The sequence below is a fragment of the Sinocyclocheilus anshuiensis genome, unplaced genomic scaffold (assembly GCF_001515605.1).
Source record: "Sinocyclocheilus anshuiensis isolate Anshui unplaced genomic scaffold, SAMN03320099.WGS_v1.1 scaffold88, whole genome shotgun sequence".
NCBI classification, from domain to species: domain Eukaryota; kingdom Metazoa; phylum Chordata; class Actinopteri; order Cypriniformes; family Cyprinidae; genus Sinocyclocheilus; species Sinocyclocheilus anshuiensis.
The window spans coordinates 1,775,346-1,792,321 of NW_015555728.1; the positions used below are offsets into that span (position 1 = coordinate 1,775,346).

The 16,976-nt window shown below is 39.0% G+C and overlaps 2 protein-coding genes across 2 annotated transcripts in view; both read left to right on the forward strand.

The window, feature by feature from the left end:
• The window catches only part of LOC107672741 (sentrin-specific protease 3-like), a 12,263-nt gene extending 9,113 nt beyond the window's left edge, over nt 1-3,150 (forward strand). Inside the window, exons 6-11 of the mRNA XM_016466062.1 lie at nt 1,306-1,353; nt 1,490-1,567; nt 1,820-1,957; nt 2,043-2,126; nt 2,266-2,316; nt 2,479-3,150. Of these exons, the coding sequence (XP_016321548.1) occupies nt 1,306-1,353; nt 1,490-1,567; nt 1,820-1,957; nt 2,043-2,126; nt 2,266-2,316; nt 2,479-2,589 (510 nt within the window). The 3' untranslated portion in view covers nt 2,590-3,150. The remainder of the gene's footprint in view (nt 1-1,305; nt 1,354-1,489; nt 1,568-1,819; nt 1,958-2,042; nt 2,127-2,265; nt 2,317-2,478) is intronic.
• An 876-nt stretch (nt 3,151-4,026) lies between these two features.
• LOC107672742 (eukaryotic initiation factor 4A-I-like) lies at nt 4,027-16,973 on the forward strand. The gene is made up of 11 exons (XM_016466063.1): nt 4,027-4,098; nt 4,876-4,924; nt 5,350-5,482; nt 9,850-9,989; nt 10,744-10,912; nt 12,219-12,328; nt 12,679-12,822; nt 13,032-13,169; nt 15,865-15,954; nt 16,303-16,382; nt 16,495-16,973. Exons 1-11 carry the CDS (start codon nt 4,076-4,078, stop codon nt 16,637-16,639), a joined length of 1,221 nt encoding a protein of 406 aa, XP_016321549.1. The 5' UTR covers nt 4,027-4,075; the 3' UTR covers nt 16,640-16,973.
• Nucleotides 16,974-16,976: the final 3 nt, after the last annotated feature.

A 16,976-nucleotide genomic window follows, 5' to 3' on the forward strand; every position in this document is an offset into this window, starting at 1 on the left:
GTGGAAAATGTGTTTTTTTAACCTTAAACCGCATAAACACATTTCATTACACCAAATACACAAAATAATGTTCTTTTTAGCAACATCATATGACCCATTTAAAGGGGACAAACACAAAAAACAGCGGGTTTTGGCTCATACCCTAAAAGTGGCAATTTCAACAAGCTATAAAAAATTATCTGTGGGGTAATTTTGAGATAAAACTTCACATACACACTCTGGGGACATCAGAGAACAATTTAAAATATTGTATAAATGCATTCTATGGCACCTTTAAGTCGCTGGGGTATATTTGTAGCAATAGCCAAAAATACATTGTGTGGGTCAAAATTAGTTATTTTTGTTTTATGCCAAAAATCATTAGGATATTAAGTAAAGATCATGTTCCATGAAGATATTTTGTAAATCTCCTACTGTAAATATATTAAAACTTAATTTTTGATTAGTAATATGCATTGCTAAGAACTTCATTTGGACAACTTTAAAGGCGATTTTCTCAGTATTTTAATTTTTTTGCGCCCTCAGATTCCAGATATTCAAATAGTTGTATCTTGACCAAATGTTGTCCTATCCTAACAAACAATACATCAATGGAAAGCTTATTTATTCAACTTTCAGATGATGTATAACTTTCAATTTCAGAAAATTGACCCTTATGACTGGTTTTGTGGTCCAGGGTCACGTATGTTGCTCAAGAAACATTTCTTATCATTTTCATTGTTGAAAATGGTTGTGCTGCTTAATATTTTTGTGTAAACGGTGATCCATTTTTTCACGTTTCATTGATGAACTGACAGTTCAAAAGAACATTTTTAAAGAGAAATCTTGTAACATTATAAATGTCTTGCTGGCTAATGAGAGGTCCAAAACATGATCTAGGTCTGCGTAAATGGTGTTTATTGTGTTTCAGCTGGCTTTGAGAATGGGTCACATTGTGCAAAAGCTGTTATATATAGAGATTGTGCTTTTTATTATTATTATTTTGATAATTTTGCATATTTCAGATTGATCAACATATTAAAAGAAGGGTAATAGTTAAATATGTCCATACCCACCTGTTTTGGCACATTTAACAACGCTTGTTGTGATTAGTGAATGAGAACCAATATTTTCGTTCTTCATGTATTTTTCATTGTAGATGATCAAATAAAAAATTGTAGCTTTCACCGTACTCTTGTCACTATTATGGCACTGTCTTTTACATTAGTTTGTCAGAGTTGTATAGAGAAGATCCACAGTTATGACTCTTTTATTTGATGAATGGGGGGCCCTTGTTGTGGGTCTGTAACTCACTGCGTCACCCAGGTCATGAACATGTATGGGGATTTGGTCATGGATGCTGCTCCTGAAAAGGTGGGCAACACATTTACACATACAAGCACAAGGGAATTTGACAAAGCCGTTATATGAACTTGTGTGTCAAACAGTTAAATGACTATGAAACCAGTATATCTCTCAGTCTTACCATGTCTTATTTTTTAACTTGCAGGTCCACTTTTTCAACAGCTTCTTTTATGACAAACTTCGGACGAAAGGTTACGACGGGGTCAAACGGTGGACAAAAAATGTCAGTACTGGAGAGTGACGAGAGGATTTTGTCTGTCTTTCACATGTCATTTATTCATTTTTAATTTGTATTGTTATTTTTTAAATTATTATTAATAATAATTATTATTTTAAATTTTTATTATACATTTTTAATTATTATTATTTTATTTACATTTGTGAACAAAAAGTAAGGTGGATACAACCTCATTATTGTAGTACTACATTTGTTCATTTCACTGTTGTTTATTTCGCTATTAAATCTCCTCATTAGGTTGATATTTTCCAGAAGAAGTTCTTATTGATCCCTATTCATCTTGAAGTGCACTGGTCATTAGTGTGTGTGAATGTTCCTCAGCGTAGCATCACATACTTTGATTCCCAGAGGACCCTCAACCGTCGTTGCCCCAAAGTAGGTGTTGTTTGTTCTAATGGTGCTATTTTAATGGCTACGCCAATCCTTGTACTAGTTCTTAGCATGTCGTCTTGTCTTACAGCACATTGCCAAATACCTGCAAGGAGAAGCAATCAAGAGAGAACAGAAGGCGTTTTATACAGGGTGGAAAGGCTTTTTCAAAATGGTAGGGTGAAAGTTGAATTTGATGTGTATGTGTGTGTTTTGTGTGTTAGTGAAAGTATGAGAGAAATAAGGAATAAAACCGTGGAAAAGCTTTTTTGTGTATGTGTTGTTGACTCTTCCCTCTCTTTGGAATGTTCTAGAATGTGGCAAGGCAGAACAATGACAGTGATTGTGGAGCTTTTGTCCTTCAGGTTAGCTTTTTTCCCTTATTAGTCAGTTCTGTTTTTGTATTTTATATTGTCTGTGTTATTTTAACACTTGATTTTGCACATAGCACTGGTGCTGTAAGTAAAAAATAATCTTCATTTGTGTCTTTTACTCACATGTTCACTCTTCTTATCGTTGTACACCAGTACTGTAAGTGCCTGGCCCTGGAACAGCCTTTCAGCTTTGGTCAGCAGGATATGCCCAAGCTACGGAGACAAATGTACAAAGAACTGTGTCACTGTAAACTGTCTCTGTGAGACCGTGAAAGAGACCGTGACATCTTATACTTCTAAATAAGCTCCAAGTCCAGACAGCATTTAGGCGGGAGACGTGCAAACGTTTTTAACCCTTTTTTGTTCAATGACTTTGTATTTTGACTTGGTGAATGCCATACTCTGTTCGGCCCAGTTGTTTGTTTGCTCCGATCAAAACGCAAGAGGAGTTGTTTTCTAGAAGTGGGTGGGGGGAGTTGACCTCAGTGAACTGTTCATTAGGTGCCGCCATTTTGTTGGCAATTCTGTTTTTTATTTTTCATGTTCTTGATGTCAGTAACTTGTATGGTAAAGGTAATACCATTGACTGGTGAGGGAAGAGACTTGCAGACATTTTAAAAATGTAATGCAATGTTCATAAACTGAGAGTCAATACGGACCACAACACTATATGAGCATTTTTGTTTGTTCAATATTGTTTGTCTGTTGTTATGTATCTGTGCGATTTAAGATGCAAAATTATGGAGATGAAAAAAAGAGCAGCTGTAAATTAAACTGTTTTATATCTTTTGAGATGCATACGTTGTTGTAAGATGTACTAATAAAAACTGAAGAAAATAACTGAGCCTCATCAATTTGTGCATTAGTCATAAAGTTCGAGTCATAATGTTGCTGTTCTTGTGTAGTAGTTTGTAATGTGACATTCAAAATGGTTATAAATACAGCAGCTAACTATAAAATAGTCCTACTGTTAGTTTGATGAACAGGCTAGGCTTACTAAATTTCTGTTTGGATCAGTTTACTCTAAAACACAAATGTGTTATATGTGCCGTGTTGAGTTTTCCCTTACAGTATAGGAGTCGCCACTGCAGGAACCATACATTTTTAATGCATATTAAAATAATAAAGTAGTATTAAAATAAAACTGCCATATGATAAAAAAGGTGACGATTCATTTATCATTAACACACTTCTTAAAATATATTTATATGCTTAACAAATTACAGAAATAATTTAAAAGAATTACGGGGAAAGCATCAGCCTAATTATATATTATTATTTAAAGGTCGGAAAGGTTGAAAAAAAAAACTGGATCATGGAGATTAAGTGTGTGAATATTTAGTTATTAAATTTAGCTTACAAAATAAAGCTGTCAACAACAAAACCAAGTATTTTTGTGTAAACTTCACATTCACAGTGCTGAATACACACACAATGGTCATACCTGAAAATCTATGGACGCTAGAACTACGCCACCTTAGGTCAAGCGAATGATATTTTGAGGTTTAGCTTTAGTCCAATTGCATTTAAGCTAGCGCAGGACTAACGTGACAGGTACCGCCCATCTCCACCTTATCCAACACCAAAAGGCGGCTACCATTTGTTGAGTGACGTCTGTACTACCCAATGAAAATATGCGAAGGGCGGGCCATATTCCGACTGATGGTAGAATGCTGCAATCACAATTTTAGTAAGAAACCCGTCTTAAATTATATAAAACATTTTCGCGGTGTGCTCGCCCTTTGTGATAATGTCGGCAGATTATGAAGAGAGGTAGGGCAGACGGAATATAACAATCTTGATGTATTTATTTATAAATTAGAGATCATATGCATACATGTTGTCAGTCGATATAGACATTCCGCTTCTAGATGCAGTTGGAAGTAGCGTGTGGTTCGTGATCTTGAATGTCGTAAATGAGTTGTAAAAACCCCACCGGCGTTAGCATATGAGCTCTTAGCAGTCCGGCCTGCTTTAGGATATTGACGTTTAACGATCTCTTCGTTCAAGCGGCTCAAAATTACGGTTTAGATCGCGAATGAGGTGTTGTTATATGCATTTAATGTATTCAATCCACTTGATTTAGACTGATCGACACAACCCATTAATGGCTCCGAGTAAAGCTTGTTTTTCCTCTTCATTCATTCATCCATTAAATTCACAGTTAAAACTGTTCTGCTGAATATATTTTCATTATAAAACTGTATATTGAAACCGATTTACAGTTATTTAATGTCATGTTGCTTTAAAATGGTAGATGAAATCTAATAATTTTATTTTCTAATTTGACATACAGTCATAATGTGTCATTTTTATAGCATATTACTGCATAATGTCTATATATAAATAAACACACATGAATATTAGTGCATAATGTTCTTATTTATATATTGTAATATGTGTTACACTGTCCTGTTTACCTTACAGTGTTGATTTGCTGTTTTGTTGTTTTGCTGCAATTGCACCATAGTTTTCATTGATAAATCAATACAGTATCTATCTGCCTTTCACAAATAGTTGTATGGTGCTAATGTGACATTTCTTTTGCAGACCTAGAGACAATGGCCCCGAGGGCATGGAGCCAGATGGAGTCATTGAAGTGAGTTCATAACCATTTTTCACATTTAACTATTTCATGTATACATACACACACTATTTATATATATATATATATATATATATATATATATATATACTGTTTTTATTTATTTTTTTCTGCATGTTTCTCTTTGCACAGCTGTGAGAAGCGGGTCAACCTGTTATCCTTTATGTATTGAGTGACAAATAGCAAATCCTTTCTTAATCAGAATGAAATGGAGTAAAGATTAGCTTGTCTGTGGCCTTATTCTTTTCCCTGTAATTGCATTAAATGGGGAAGTCATGGCCTAATGGTTAGAGAGTCGGACTCATAAGTGTGTTCACTGCTGTGTGTGTGCACTTTGGATGGGTAAATGCAGAGCACTAATCCGAGTATGGGTCACCATACTTGGCCACATGTCACTTCACTTTCACTTTCACTTTCAGAGTAACTGGCATGAGATCGTGGACAGCTTTGATGACATGAACCTGCGCGAGACTCTTCTCAGGGGAATCTATGCTTATGGTTTTGAGAAGCCCTCTGCCATCCAGCAAAGGGCTATCCTCCCTTGTATCAAGGGTAAGAGACCTTTAAGAATATATATATATTTATCTGAGATTGTAATTTGATTGCAGCACATATTATGGGATGCTCGATTATATTTTCACCTTCTGTGAATGAGTTTTGGGGCACATAATATGCCAAATGGTCATCATTGGGTGTTTGTTCATTTGTAATTATGTAATTTAGGGGATTTTTTTATCCTGGGTATCCTGGCTGGTAGCAATGCAGTAGTGTTAGTAGCATTAAAGGGGTCGCACCGGACCAGAAGCACGGTGCTTTATCTAGGACAACTCAAAAATATTGCACACCGGACATGTCACATTCAGTTGAAGATGGCAGTCCAAAAATTTTTTCACCTAACAGGCAAAAGTTCACTTAAAAAATTATCAAATTGGCATTGATGAGTTTGAAATTCAGTGTTTGAAAAATAATAAAAAAAAAACTGTGATCTGTATTATAGCTCTCTATATGAAGCATATAGTCTTCATTCAAGCTACAGAAAGACAAACAGCAATAGACAATCTTCCTGCCTATGGTGAAGTTATGTACATTAACAATGATTTGGGACAAATATAATTTATAATAAAATATAATAAAAAAATGTATGATAGGCACAGCCAGGATTTTGAACTGCCTCTTGAGTTGTAGCTGGGTGCCATGGACAGACACCGCTGGAGTATGTACACAAATTTTAAAGGGGACATATGATGTTGCTAAAAATAATATTATTTTGTGTATTTGGTGTAATGAAATGTGTTTATGCGGTTTAAGGTTCAAAAAACACATTACCATACTGTGATGCCATGTCCGGCCGGAGCGATGAGACAAAAACATTAAAACCCATTATAAACGAGGCATTTGTTGCATCCAGTGGGGACATAATTACGGATTATAATCTTCTTCTTCTTAGCGTTTGCATTGCGTGCCCAGCCACAGAACAGCATCTTGTTCAGCCAGATGTAGAGCCTCGAGTCCGCCGTTGAAATAAGTCAGCGGACAGCCAGGAGGACAGACCGATGGCTCAGCTACGAGGGAGTGGTTCACAACATCAGTTGCTGCCCACTCATCGCTCCATGCCGAATTGGCTGTCATATCCTCTGGCGGCGGGTCCAGCCAGACAGGTTTTCTCGATGACAGGCGGGCTGCTGGATGTAGTGTAATGTCCGTATTGAGTGGCAACTTATCATTCGCTTGGACTTTAGTCAGCAGCTTGGCAGTGGCCTCCTGTCGTCGGAGATGTGGTTTTGGTATGTTGCTGAGAACAGGCAGCCATGGAAGAGGAGTAGAACGTAGAGTTCCAGTGATTGTGCGCATAGACATGTTTTGTCTTCTTCAAATGATCATGATATGTTAATGAACGGTCCAGGGTAACGCCGAGATACGTCGGATTTGGGTCATGTTTAATCCGATGGCCCTTGAGGAAGATATTGAGCTTCCGTTTGGCTTGTGCATTGTGGAGATGGAAGATACTAGATACCGTCTTCGTTGCACTGGGTTGGAGTCACCACTTACTGAGGAAGTCCACCATCAGATCTATGTCCTTGTTCAGTACGTACTCGACCTCGTCAAATGTCCGATGTTGGGTCTTAATGCAGATATCATCAGCATAGATGAATTTGCGGGACTGTGTTGCTGGAAGATTATTAATATAGATGTTGAAGAGACTTGAAGACAGACCCCTGCGGGAGTCCGTTTGCTTGTCTTCTCCAAGAGCTATTTTTGTCTACCATGTGTACTTGAAAACGTCTGTCATGGAGGAAGAGTTCTATAGCCTCTACTACTCAACGCGGTAAAACTTTGGATAGTTTCAACAGGAGACCAGCATGCCAGAGCGTGTCATAAGCCACAGTTAGGTCAAGGAAGACGGTCCCATTTTTCTGGAATCCGTTTTCAATGTATGTCGTCAGGGCAAGGACTTGGTCACCGGTGCTACGTCCTTGCCTGAACCCTGCCTGCTCATCTGTGATGGTTTTCTCCAAGACTGGGCTGATTCGGTGAAGGATCAAGCGTTCGAGTATCTTGAAGCACACGGGTAGCAAGGATATATGGGCGGTAGCTAGCCGCGAGATTTGGGACCTTGCCGGGTTTCGGGATGGCGATGACTTTTGCCTGGCGCCAGGCTCGTGGCATCTTTTTTTCTCGAATTATCCGCGTGTAGAAAGAAGCGAGCCATGATTTAGCCTTGGGTCCAAGATAATTAAGAAATTCTGGCAGGATGTTGTCATATCCTGCGGCGGAGCCGTCCTTCACTGTACGGAGCACCGCCTCCAGTTCTAACTCTGTGAATTCCTCCGGGCAGTCACTCTCCAGTCCGACTGTCTTCAAGCGACAATACTGCCGCCACTCGTTGCGCACAGATTGACGGTGTGGTTTCGACAGTGGAGCTTTTGCCACCTGGAGAAGGTGGCTGGCAACGGCGTTTGGACTGATGGCTGGTCTAGACTGTCCTGGTGGTCGTTGGGAGGCACCCAGTCGATGAATCAGGCTCCAACTCTTCCGACTGGAGTGGGTGAAGTTGAGTTTTTCCACTGATTCTTCCCATCGGCTATGTCTGGCAGCATCCAGGGATTCAATTAGGTGGTCGGCAGTGTCGGGGTTTCCAGACCCTTCGTACTTCTCAAGGAGAGCTTGGCATTCGACATCCAAGCACGGCGTGTAGACTGGCTTACGGCCACGGGGGATGGCTGTAGTAGCAGCACTGAAAATTGCTTCTTGGAAGCATTGGTAAGCCTCCTTGATTGGGATGCAGCGAGAAGAGATGGTTACAACACTCCTCTCCAGCTTGCTACTATACAAGTCCCAGTCGGCTTTACGGAAGTTCCAGCGCTTCTTGGATGATCGGCAATTGGAGTCCTATGTGGATGCGCAAAGGTCTGTGCTGACTATGAGGGAAGTCTCCCAACACCATCTGGCTAGCTGGCTGGGGGTGGTCACCGATCGATGTGATCCAACACAAGTCCGGTGAGTAGTCATTTTGCCATCTTGCCGAATGGAATGTACCACATTGCTTGGCATCATGGGTCAGAGCGAGATCACTGTTGGATGCCCATTCCACCAAGGCCTCTCCATCCTCGTCAGGTTCTGAATAGCCCCACTCAGGGAGATGGCTGTTAAAGTCGCCCACGTATGCCGCGGGATGCACAAGAGCTGGAAGCACACCTTGATCCCAGTGCTGACTGAGTGGTTTGTAGACTCTGGCGACTCTGAATCCTCCAACTTGAACTATGTCACAGAAGTTTGATGAATAGACTGGGGAGGCATCAGCGACATCACTGCGAACATATGTTGCCTGGCCGAATCTGGCATCTGGTGTTGACGAGATAAGGTCAAATCCTCTAATGGTGTAGCGCCCTGCTGACTGGTCTGCTACGTGTGTCTCCTGCAGACAGATGACATCAACGCTGTGACGGTGGGCTATGGTGCTGATGAGTGTTAGTTTGGCTGCAGATAGACCCTCAACGTTAAGTTGTAAAACTCTTGAGTGCCGGTCCAATGGCTTGAAAGTCACTGCACAATGGCTCGTCGGGATCTGCTGATGATTGTGGCACGTGGCCGGGATTCAATATTGGAATTCGGTCTGCTGGTTGGATCATTGCAACTTCGGGTCCTGGCTAGAAACCAGGTCGGAGTTGACAGGGAGCATGACAAGAACGCTGATCCAATGCTCCCCATGGATTATAATGACTTATACTGTCTTTTTATGCGTTGCATCGCGCCGCGTAAACATAAAACCATGTCTGCATTTGTGATTGTAGAAATGACAAACAACAAGCGCTACTCTACACTGCTCAAAACTCGCGTTTGAATCATCAGTGGCAAATCCTTCAGGAAACAGTCCTCCATAAAATGTGCTGCACACATATTTATTTGGGTTGCACACTGCACACGTAATATTTGGGTTGAACTGTTCTGGAACGGTGTTGTAAATACAACTTAACCACTGATTTCTAGTTGTGTCCTCTTTTGGAAGGCCAAACAAAGTAGTTTCGCTTTCACAATGAAACACACAAGGTCATACACAGCAGGCTTGAGTGAGCGGAGGTTGGCGGTCTAGAGTGAGCGGCGGCCGGTGGATTAGACGAAGGAGCGGCAGGCGGGCTTGTGGCAACCACATGTGACGACACCGGGCTGGACTCCGCTTCGTCCACGGTGAAAGCTGATCCGGGCGATCCACAGCGTGAAGTTGATGTATTTGAGAAAGGAAAAATTTAAATCGCATCATATGACCCCTTTAAAGACGTGGCACAACTGGCTTATGCACTTCTTGTCTGTTGTGCGACCCCTTTAGGCTGTCATTTTCCATCTTTGCATGCTTGAAGAAGAACATCCCGTTTCTATCAGTTAGAGCTCATTATCTGGCCTGTTGTTTTTCTCCACACTAGGATATGATGTCATTGCACAGGCCCAGTCGGGCACGGGCAAGACTGCCACCTTTGCCATCTCCATCCTGCAGCAGATTGATATAGAGCTTCGAGGTTCTCAGGCCTTGGTTCTGGCACCCACCCGTGAATTGGCTCAGCAGGTTAGTGCTGTCTCTGTGCTCACTGCTTTTGGTTCACTTACTGCAGAACCAGTGTCAGCGGTGCAGCTAAATTATACTGTTGAGTTCTCGTGTTTTCCAGAAACTGACACAATCATTTTAAGGCCAGATCCTTTTTTTGTCATTTGCATGTTTTAAATTGGACCTTGAACTGAGCCCATGCTATTTGTCAAGATGATAATTTGGTCAGTGTTAGGGAATGTTAAAAGCAACATGTTACAGTACTGTGTTACTCTTTTTTTTTTTTTTTAAGTATGTAATCATGTTACATTATTACTTGTTTTCTATTGCAAAAATGTGTGGGTAGACAGTAGAGCCACTTTTAAATATTTTAGAAAGGCTGTTATACAGCATTGCATCTTCACAAAGTATTTGGATGCAGCAGCACAGCCAGTGGAAAAACACTGTTAGATTAAGCAGATTTTTGCCTGTTGTGTGCACTATGTAGGACTATATGACTACGTTTTGGGTACGGGAGGGATTTCAAGTGTAATTGTTAATAAATACATTATTACAATAATGGAAATGCTTGTTTGGAAATGTAAAGCTAGTAGGTAGTATTGTGTAAATGAAAAAAACAACAAAAAAATGCCAACTCTAAAGTTGATATGATAAGTGGCATTATACATCTGCTGTGGCTGTGGACAGAGGCACATTCGCCATCCATGCAAGTACAGACTTTCTGCTATTAGTTTTGATCTAAGTTACATTACACTTGATTTTCTTGTCCATACAGATCCAGAAAGTGATCCTGGCTCTTGGAGACTATATGGGTGCGACATGCCATGCCTGTATCGGTGGGACCAATGTGCGAAATGAGGTCCAAAAGCTGCAGGCAGAGGCACCGCATATTGTAGTAGGAACACCAGGTCGCGTCTACGACATGCTTAATAGAAAGTTCCTCTGTAAGTACTCGGTACTGTCATAGATTTTGTGCTGGGGCCGGATTCATGTAAAATTCTTAAGAATATATTTCTTCTAAAATGCCAATTTCTTTATTTCTAACTTAACAGTAACGTTAAGAACATTTTCTTACTTTTTTTTTTTTTTTCTCTTCAAAACATAATAATTTGAATTCCTGGAATGAATGTTCCTAAAATCATTGTAAAAATATAGCCTCTTAAAGTTAGGATAACCTCCAACTTATCTTTAATCCCCAAAGCTAGGATGATTAATGAATTGTGTTTGAAATATAAATCAATAATGTAATGCTTAGTATTTTTATTCTATGTAGCTAGTGTTCTGTTGTAATGTGAACATTGACTTTTTGCTGAATTCGAAATTCAGTAACTACTAAGCGAAATGTATTAAAGTATGAAAATGACTCAACTAGGGGCCTCATTTTAATTTGATAATTACATCATTTCATAATTACAACTGTCATTTTCTTCCTTAAAAAAACAGATGTTCTTAAGAAAATATTTGAGAACTTCATAAGATTTTTTTGAAGAATTGCACTTTACTTTACCTTAAAGGGGTCATATGATGCTATTTTAAAGATCATTATTTTGTGTATTTGGTGTAACAGAATATATTGACATGCTTTAATGTTCAAAAAACACATTATTTTTCAAATACTGTAAATTATTGTAGGTCCTCTATGCCCCGCCTCTCTCAAACACGTCGTTTTCAACAAAACTCCCTCCTTTGACAAGCGCAGTCTGCTCTGATTGGCCAGCTGACCTAGTGCATTGTGATTGGCCGAACACCACAAGCACGTGTCGGAAATGTAACGCCCATTACCATAATCGCGAGCGTCAGCTTTCAAAATAAATGTAAAGACAGAGCCCGAAAGGGGAACAGAGTCGGAAACACACAGCGTCTCCCTGACATGGCTGCATCAACACTACTGCTGTTCCTGAAACCATGCCTTCTTTCTTTGCGTGCACATTTGGTCGGCATTATGCTAATATTTCCACATAGTGACGTAGATATGTGGGGGCGTGTTAGAACGAGCCGTTTTAGGTAGGCGTGGCTGACTCTTAACTTTTATAAAGAATATCTCTTTGGATTTGAGACTTTAGTCTTTGCAACTTTACAGATCTTCTTTATGCACCAAGAGCTTGTAACACTCCAAAGAGAAAGGAAAACTTGAAATCGCATCATATGACCCCTTTAAATAAATGTCTTAAGATTTTTGTGAATCCAGCCCATTTTTTTTCAACATTTTTTTTGTGTTATGTCATCTTTTCATGTTCACCCCTCTTCCAGCTTCTAAGTACATTAAAATGTTTGTGCTGGATGAAGCGGATGAGATGCTGAGTCGTGGTTTCAAGGACCAGATCTACGAGATTTTCCAGAAACTCACTACTAGCATACAGGTTAGGATATGAAATGGACCGTGTTTGCTGTATGTGCTGTTATCAAGCTGACTACTTCCACGCTTAATTGCATTAGTGTATATGAGAATATGGTTTTGCCAAAGCATAATTCAGTTGCAGCAACTATTTGAGAACAAACACAAATGGCATTGAAATCTTTTTGAATTGAACTAAATTGAATTTTGTTGCTGCTTTGTTCAGTCAACTCTGTTTTCCACCACTATTCCATTACGACCAGTAATAATAGCTTTTTAGGAGACCCAGCTTTGCTTAAGAGGTCATATGTGCATTTGTGTTTGTTTAGAAATGTGAATAGGCCTCTGCATGTTGTTGTGCCATCTGTCCTCCAGGTGGTGCTGCTGTCAGCCACCATGCCTGTGGAGGTGCTGGATGTCACTACCAAGTTTATGCGAGAACCAGTGCGCATCCTGGTGAAGAAAGAGGAGCTTACCCTTGAGGGTATTCGTCAGTTCTACATCAACGTTGAAAAAGAGGTATAGTGCTGACAACTGTCTGATCTTGGGGTACTTTAATGCAAAGCGACAATAGCAGACATGAATGAATTACATACATGAACACATCAGAATTTATCAGGGCCTTTACAAGGACATGTTTTGTGTTCATATGCATTAATTTTGACTAGTGGCTGTTAATAGGTAATTGTGTTTCTCACCCTGCTTTGGTGTGTATGTGTTTTTGTCAGGAATGGAAGCTGGACACTCTCTGTGATCTATACGAGACTCTGACCATCACTCAGGCGGTGATCTTCATTAATACACGCCGGAAAGTAGACTGGCTCACAGAGAAGATGCACGCCAGGGACTTCACTGTCTCAGCTCTGGTAAATACTGAAAGTGCCACACCACAACTATAAATGGAACCAGTTGGAATCCCTTTCAGAAAGAAATGTATTTTATTTATTTATTTTCTTATTAAAACATCAGCCAATCAAAATCATTTCTGCTTTAAAGGGTGAGCTGCAATTATGTTCACATAACTATATTGCACATTTAGAATAAACATTGCTTATTGGTATAGATGCTAATATAGTTATCATTATAGTTATTTTTCTTATTTTTCATGGGATAGTGCACCCAAAAATTAAAATTCCTATATGTCTGACTTCTGTGGAAGACAAAAGATAAAATGAAGATTCTTGGTAGCTAAACTGTTTTGGTTCCCACTGACTTCCACTGTATGAACAAAAAATGCAGTGGAAGTTAAAGCGACTTTCTTCAAAAATCAACATTCTTCAAAAATTTTTCCACAGAAGAAAGTGTATTCAGCAGAAGAAAAATGCATAACAAGTTTAGAACGACATGAAGGTGAGAAAATGACAAAATGTTGGGTGGACTATCTCTTTAACAGACCTGTCACTACCTAAATGTAAGTGAGTAGCATTCAGTGTGCAGTTCCACAAAGCGCAAGCTTTCAGTATTTTCACAAATATCATGTACAGACTTTCATTTGATTTTCAGACTTTCAGTTGTTTTTTCTTCTATGAAGGATGGATCTTAAATATTTAATGATATTATCTTCCCAGCAGACCAACTCTCAATATTTAGTTTTTCTTTATGTACAACAGGGGTGCGCAATCCTGTTCCTGGAGATCTACCTACAGTTCCAGTCCTGCTCCAACACAGCTGTCTGTAATTATCAAGTACTCCTGAAGATCTTAATTAGCCGATTCAGGTGTGTTTGATCAGGGTTCGAGCTGAATGGTAGATCTCCAGGAACAGGAATGGGCACCCCTGATGTACAAGATGCTCATTTACAATTGCAGGGCTTAAAGTTCTCCGGCACCGTGCCAGATATCCAGCATGCGGCGTTTGGCTGCGGAAAAAAATAATCCTACATTTAAAAAAAACTTGTTTATGTCACTTTCGAGTCCATGAGTTCGCCTACCAATGGTATGAGAGGAGCACAGCTTTCACTCTCAACCAAACTAACATTACTAGCCAATCAGCATTTTTGCTCTTATAAACACGAGACGCGCATAATAGTATCCAAAGCAGAGTCCTGGCCCTGATGAATGGAGAAGCGTGACACGTTAAAAAAGCTGCGAGGCGCAAAGATCAAAGATGTCCATCTAGCGCATATTTGCATAGAAAAAATAATTAAAAAGCAGCGGAGCTTTGTAAACAGCTCAGAGTAATCATGTCATCTCCATAAGAACGATATGATTGCCAGAACAAATTTACCGGGACTTTTGAAAAGATCCTGTTCACACATGATCTCTTAATGGTAACTTACTGGTAATTTACCAGTGAAGACTGTATGTGTGACTATTCCTCTGCATATGCCGTGAATTTGAATTGCTTAACATTCATCTGGGAATACAGTGTGCATTATCTCACTAGATTTGTAACGTAAATCATCTATAAACCTTTGCCAACACAGGAGAATACATCAACCTATAAACCTTCTAAATATGCCATTTATTGTTCATTGCAGTTTCAAAATAAACGTTTCTGAGTTTGCATGTGGCCAAATATTAAAATGTAATGGATTTAAATATTGTTTAATCACGCTGTAAAATTAAACATCACCCTCTGCAGGTATTTGTTATAATACATAATGTACTTAAGTTGGTTATGTTCATATTATGTATAGGCATATTACATTATGTATTTTAACAGTGTTGTTCAATAAAACCATGTAATTACTTGGTTTTGATATTTTATTTGAGCCAGTTATTATTGCCTCATCGTTAGTTTATATATAAATAGTCATACTAAAGCCTGGTTTTCACTTAGGTCTGTTTCTTACTAAAAAATATCAGATTACTCAATTTTCAAAATCAGTAGATTACTTGATTACCAAAATAATCATTAGTTACAGCCCTAGATTTTTTAAATATTTCAAAATACAACTGCATTGTTTTACTTTTTGTAATTAAAAGACAAATATTTTGTCATTGAAAATTTCTTAAAAATAGTATTAAAACATTGTCTCGTTCTAGTGAACCAAGTATCTGTATTTTGTCTCATCTCTTGAGCTAAGTGTATTGTCACACCCCTAGTGTCGATAAGCGGTGATATAGCTCATAATTTTCCAAGTGTATGATACAGCTTTCATTCTTCAGGTCAACCATATATTCATGAAAAACAAAAATCAGTTTGAATAAGGAAAGCAATTTTTGGCAATAGTATCCTTTTAAATGTTAAAGTTGCTACAGCCATTGCATGCTTTGAATGTGCTGCCCCATCTCCCGGAAAAAAGTTCAGGCTTAGGATTTTTTTTTTTTGCTTTAACCCCTGCAATTGCTAAAGCAGTCCCATTGTTGACCTGTAATTTAAAGTAGCTGTATGGTTAGAAATGAAGCTTTAGGTTCTTGTATGGCCAGTTTATTTATTTATTTAACAATTTGCATTGAGACATTTTAGCATTCATTCTACATACTGATGGTATGATATGTGCTCATATATCAAATTTTCTGTCTTTGCAAGTGTAATGAATAGCTTAACTGGAAATGTGAATAATGTATTACATAGTGTGGTGTGTGGTAATCACACACTGTGTGTTATATTTGTCAGCATGGAGACATGGATCAAAAGGATCGTGACCTGATTATGAGGGAGTTTCGCTCTGGTTCTAGCCGAGTCCTTATTACCACAGATTTGCTGGTGAGCAAATACATCAGTGCATGTTTCTTGCTTCATTTTTTTCTCCTAATGGAATGAATTCCATTCAAATCGGGTTCATATAGCAGATGAGGTTGCCAGACTTCCCTGACTCCTTAGCACCCTCTAGTGCTTTGGGGTAATTATAGTATCTGGTATAAAAAATAGTGTGTATCCTGTTATGGATGGCTCATTCTTTCCTTCCCCATAGCTTTATCAAACTACACACTACAAAAAAAATATTTATATGTTAAATATATATGCTAGCAATTGCCAGTGATAGTAAGTGAACTTTGATATTGGAATTGAAAAACACTGGGAATAAAAATAAATTGATTATCTCATTCATAGGCCAGAGGTATTGATGTCCAGCAGGTGTCTTTGGTGATCAACTATGACTTGCCAACCAACCGCGAGAATTACATTCATAGGTTTGTGTTTGGTACATCAGTCTAACCTTGAGCTTGACCTAAGCTAATGAATTATACCCAATGCCATTTTATCATTTCCATTCACAATGTTTTGTTCTTCTGTGATACTTAGGATTGGTAGAGGAGGCCGTTTTGGCAGGAAGGGTGTAGCCATCAACATGGTGACCGAAGATGACAAGCGTACTCTGCGGGACATCGAGACCTTCTACAACACTACCGTAGAAGAGATGCCCATGAATGTGGCTGACTTGATCTAGAGATTTATTTGACCTGATCTAGAGACACCCCCTTCTCCCCATCTCTACAATCTCGCTCTTTATTTTCTAGTTTTAAGCACTTCTGAATGGAGCAGGGAACGTGTAACTCCCTGCGCTTCCACAGTTGCAATTTCATTTTCCCCAAAACTGATCAAATTTGATAAATCTCAAATGCTGAATTGACATCACTTTATCTCCATCAACTTTCATAATAAACATTGAAATATGAGCTCAACCATCTTCTCTTATGGAGAAGAGTAGCATGTTTTGTCACTCTGCTCTCGATTAGTCATTCTGGGCTCGTTTTTTTTTTTTTTTTTTTTTTTGTGGGGATTCT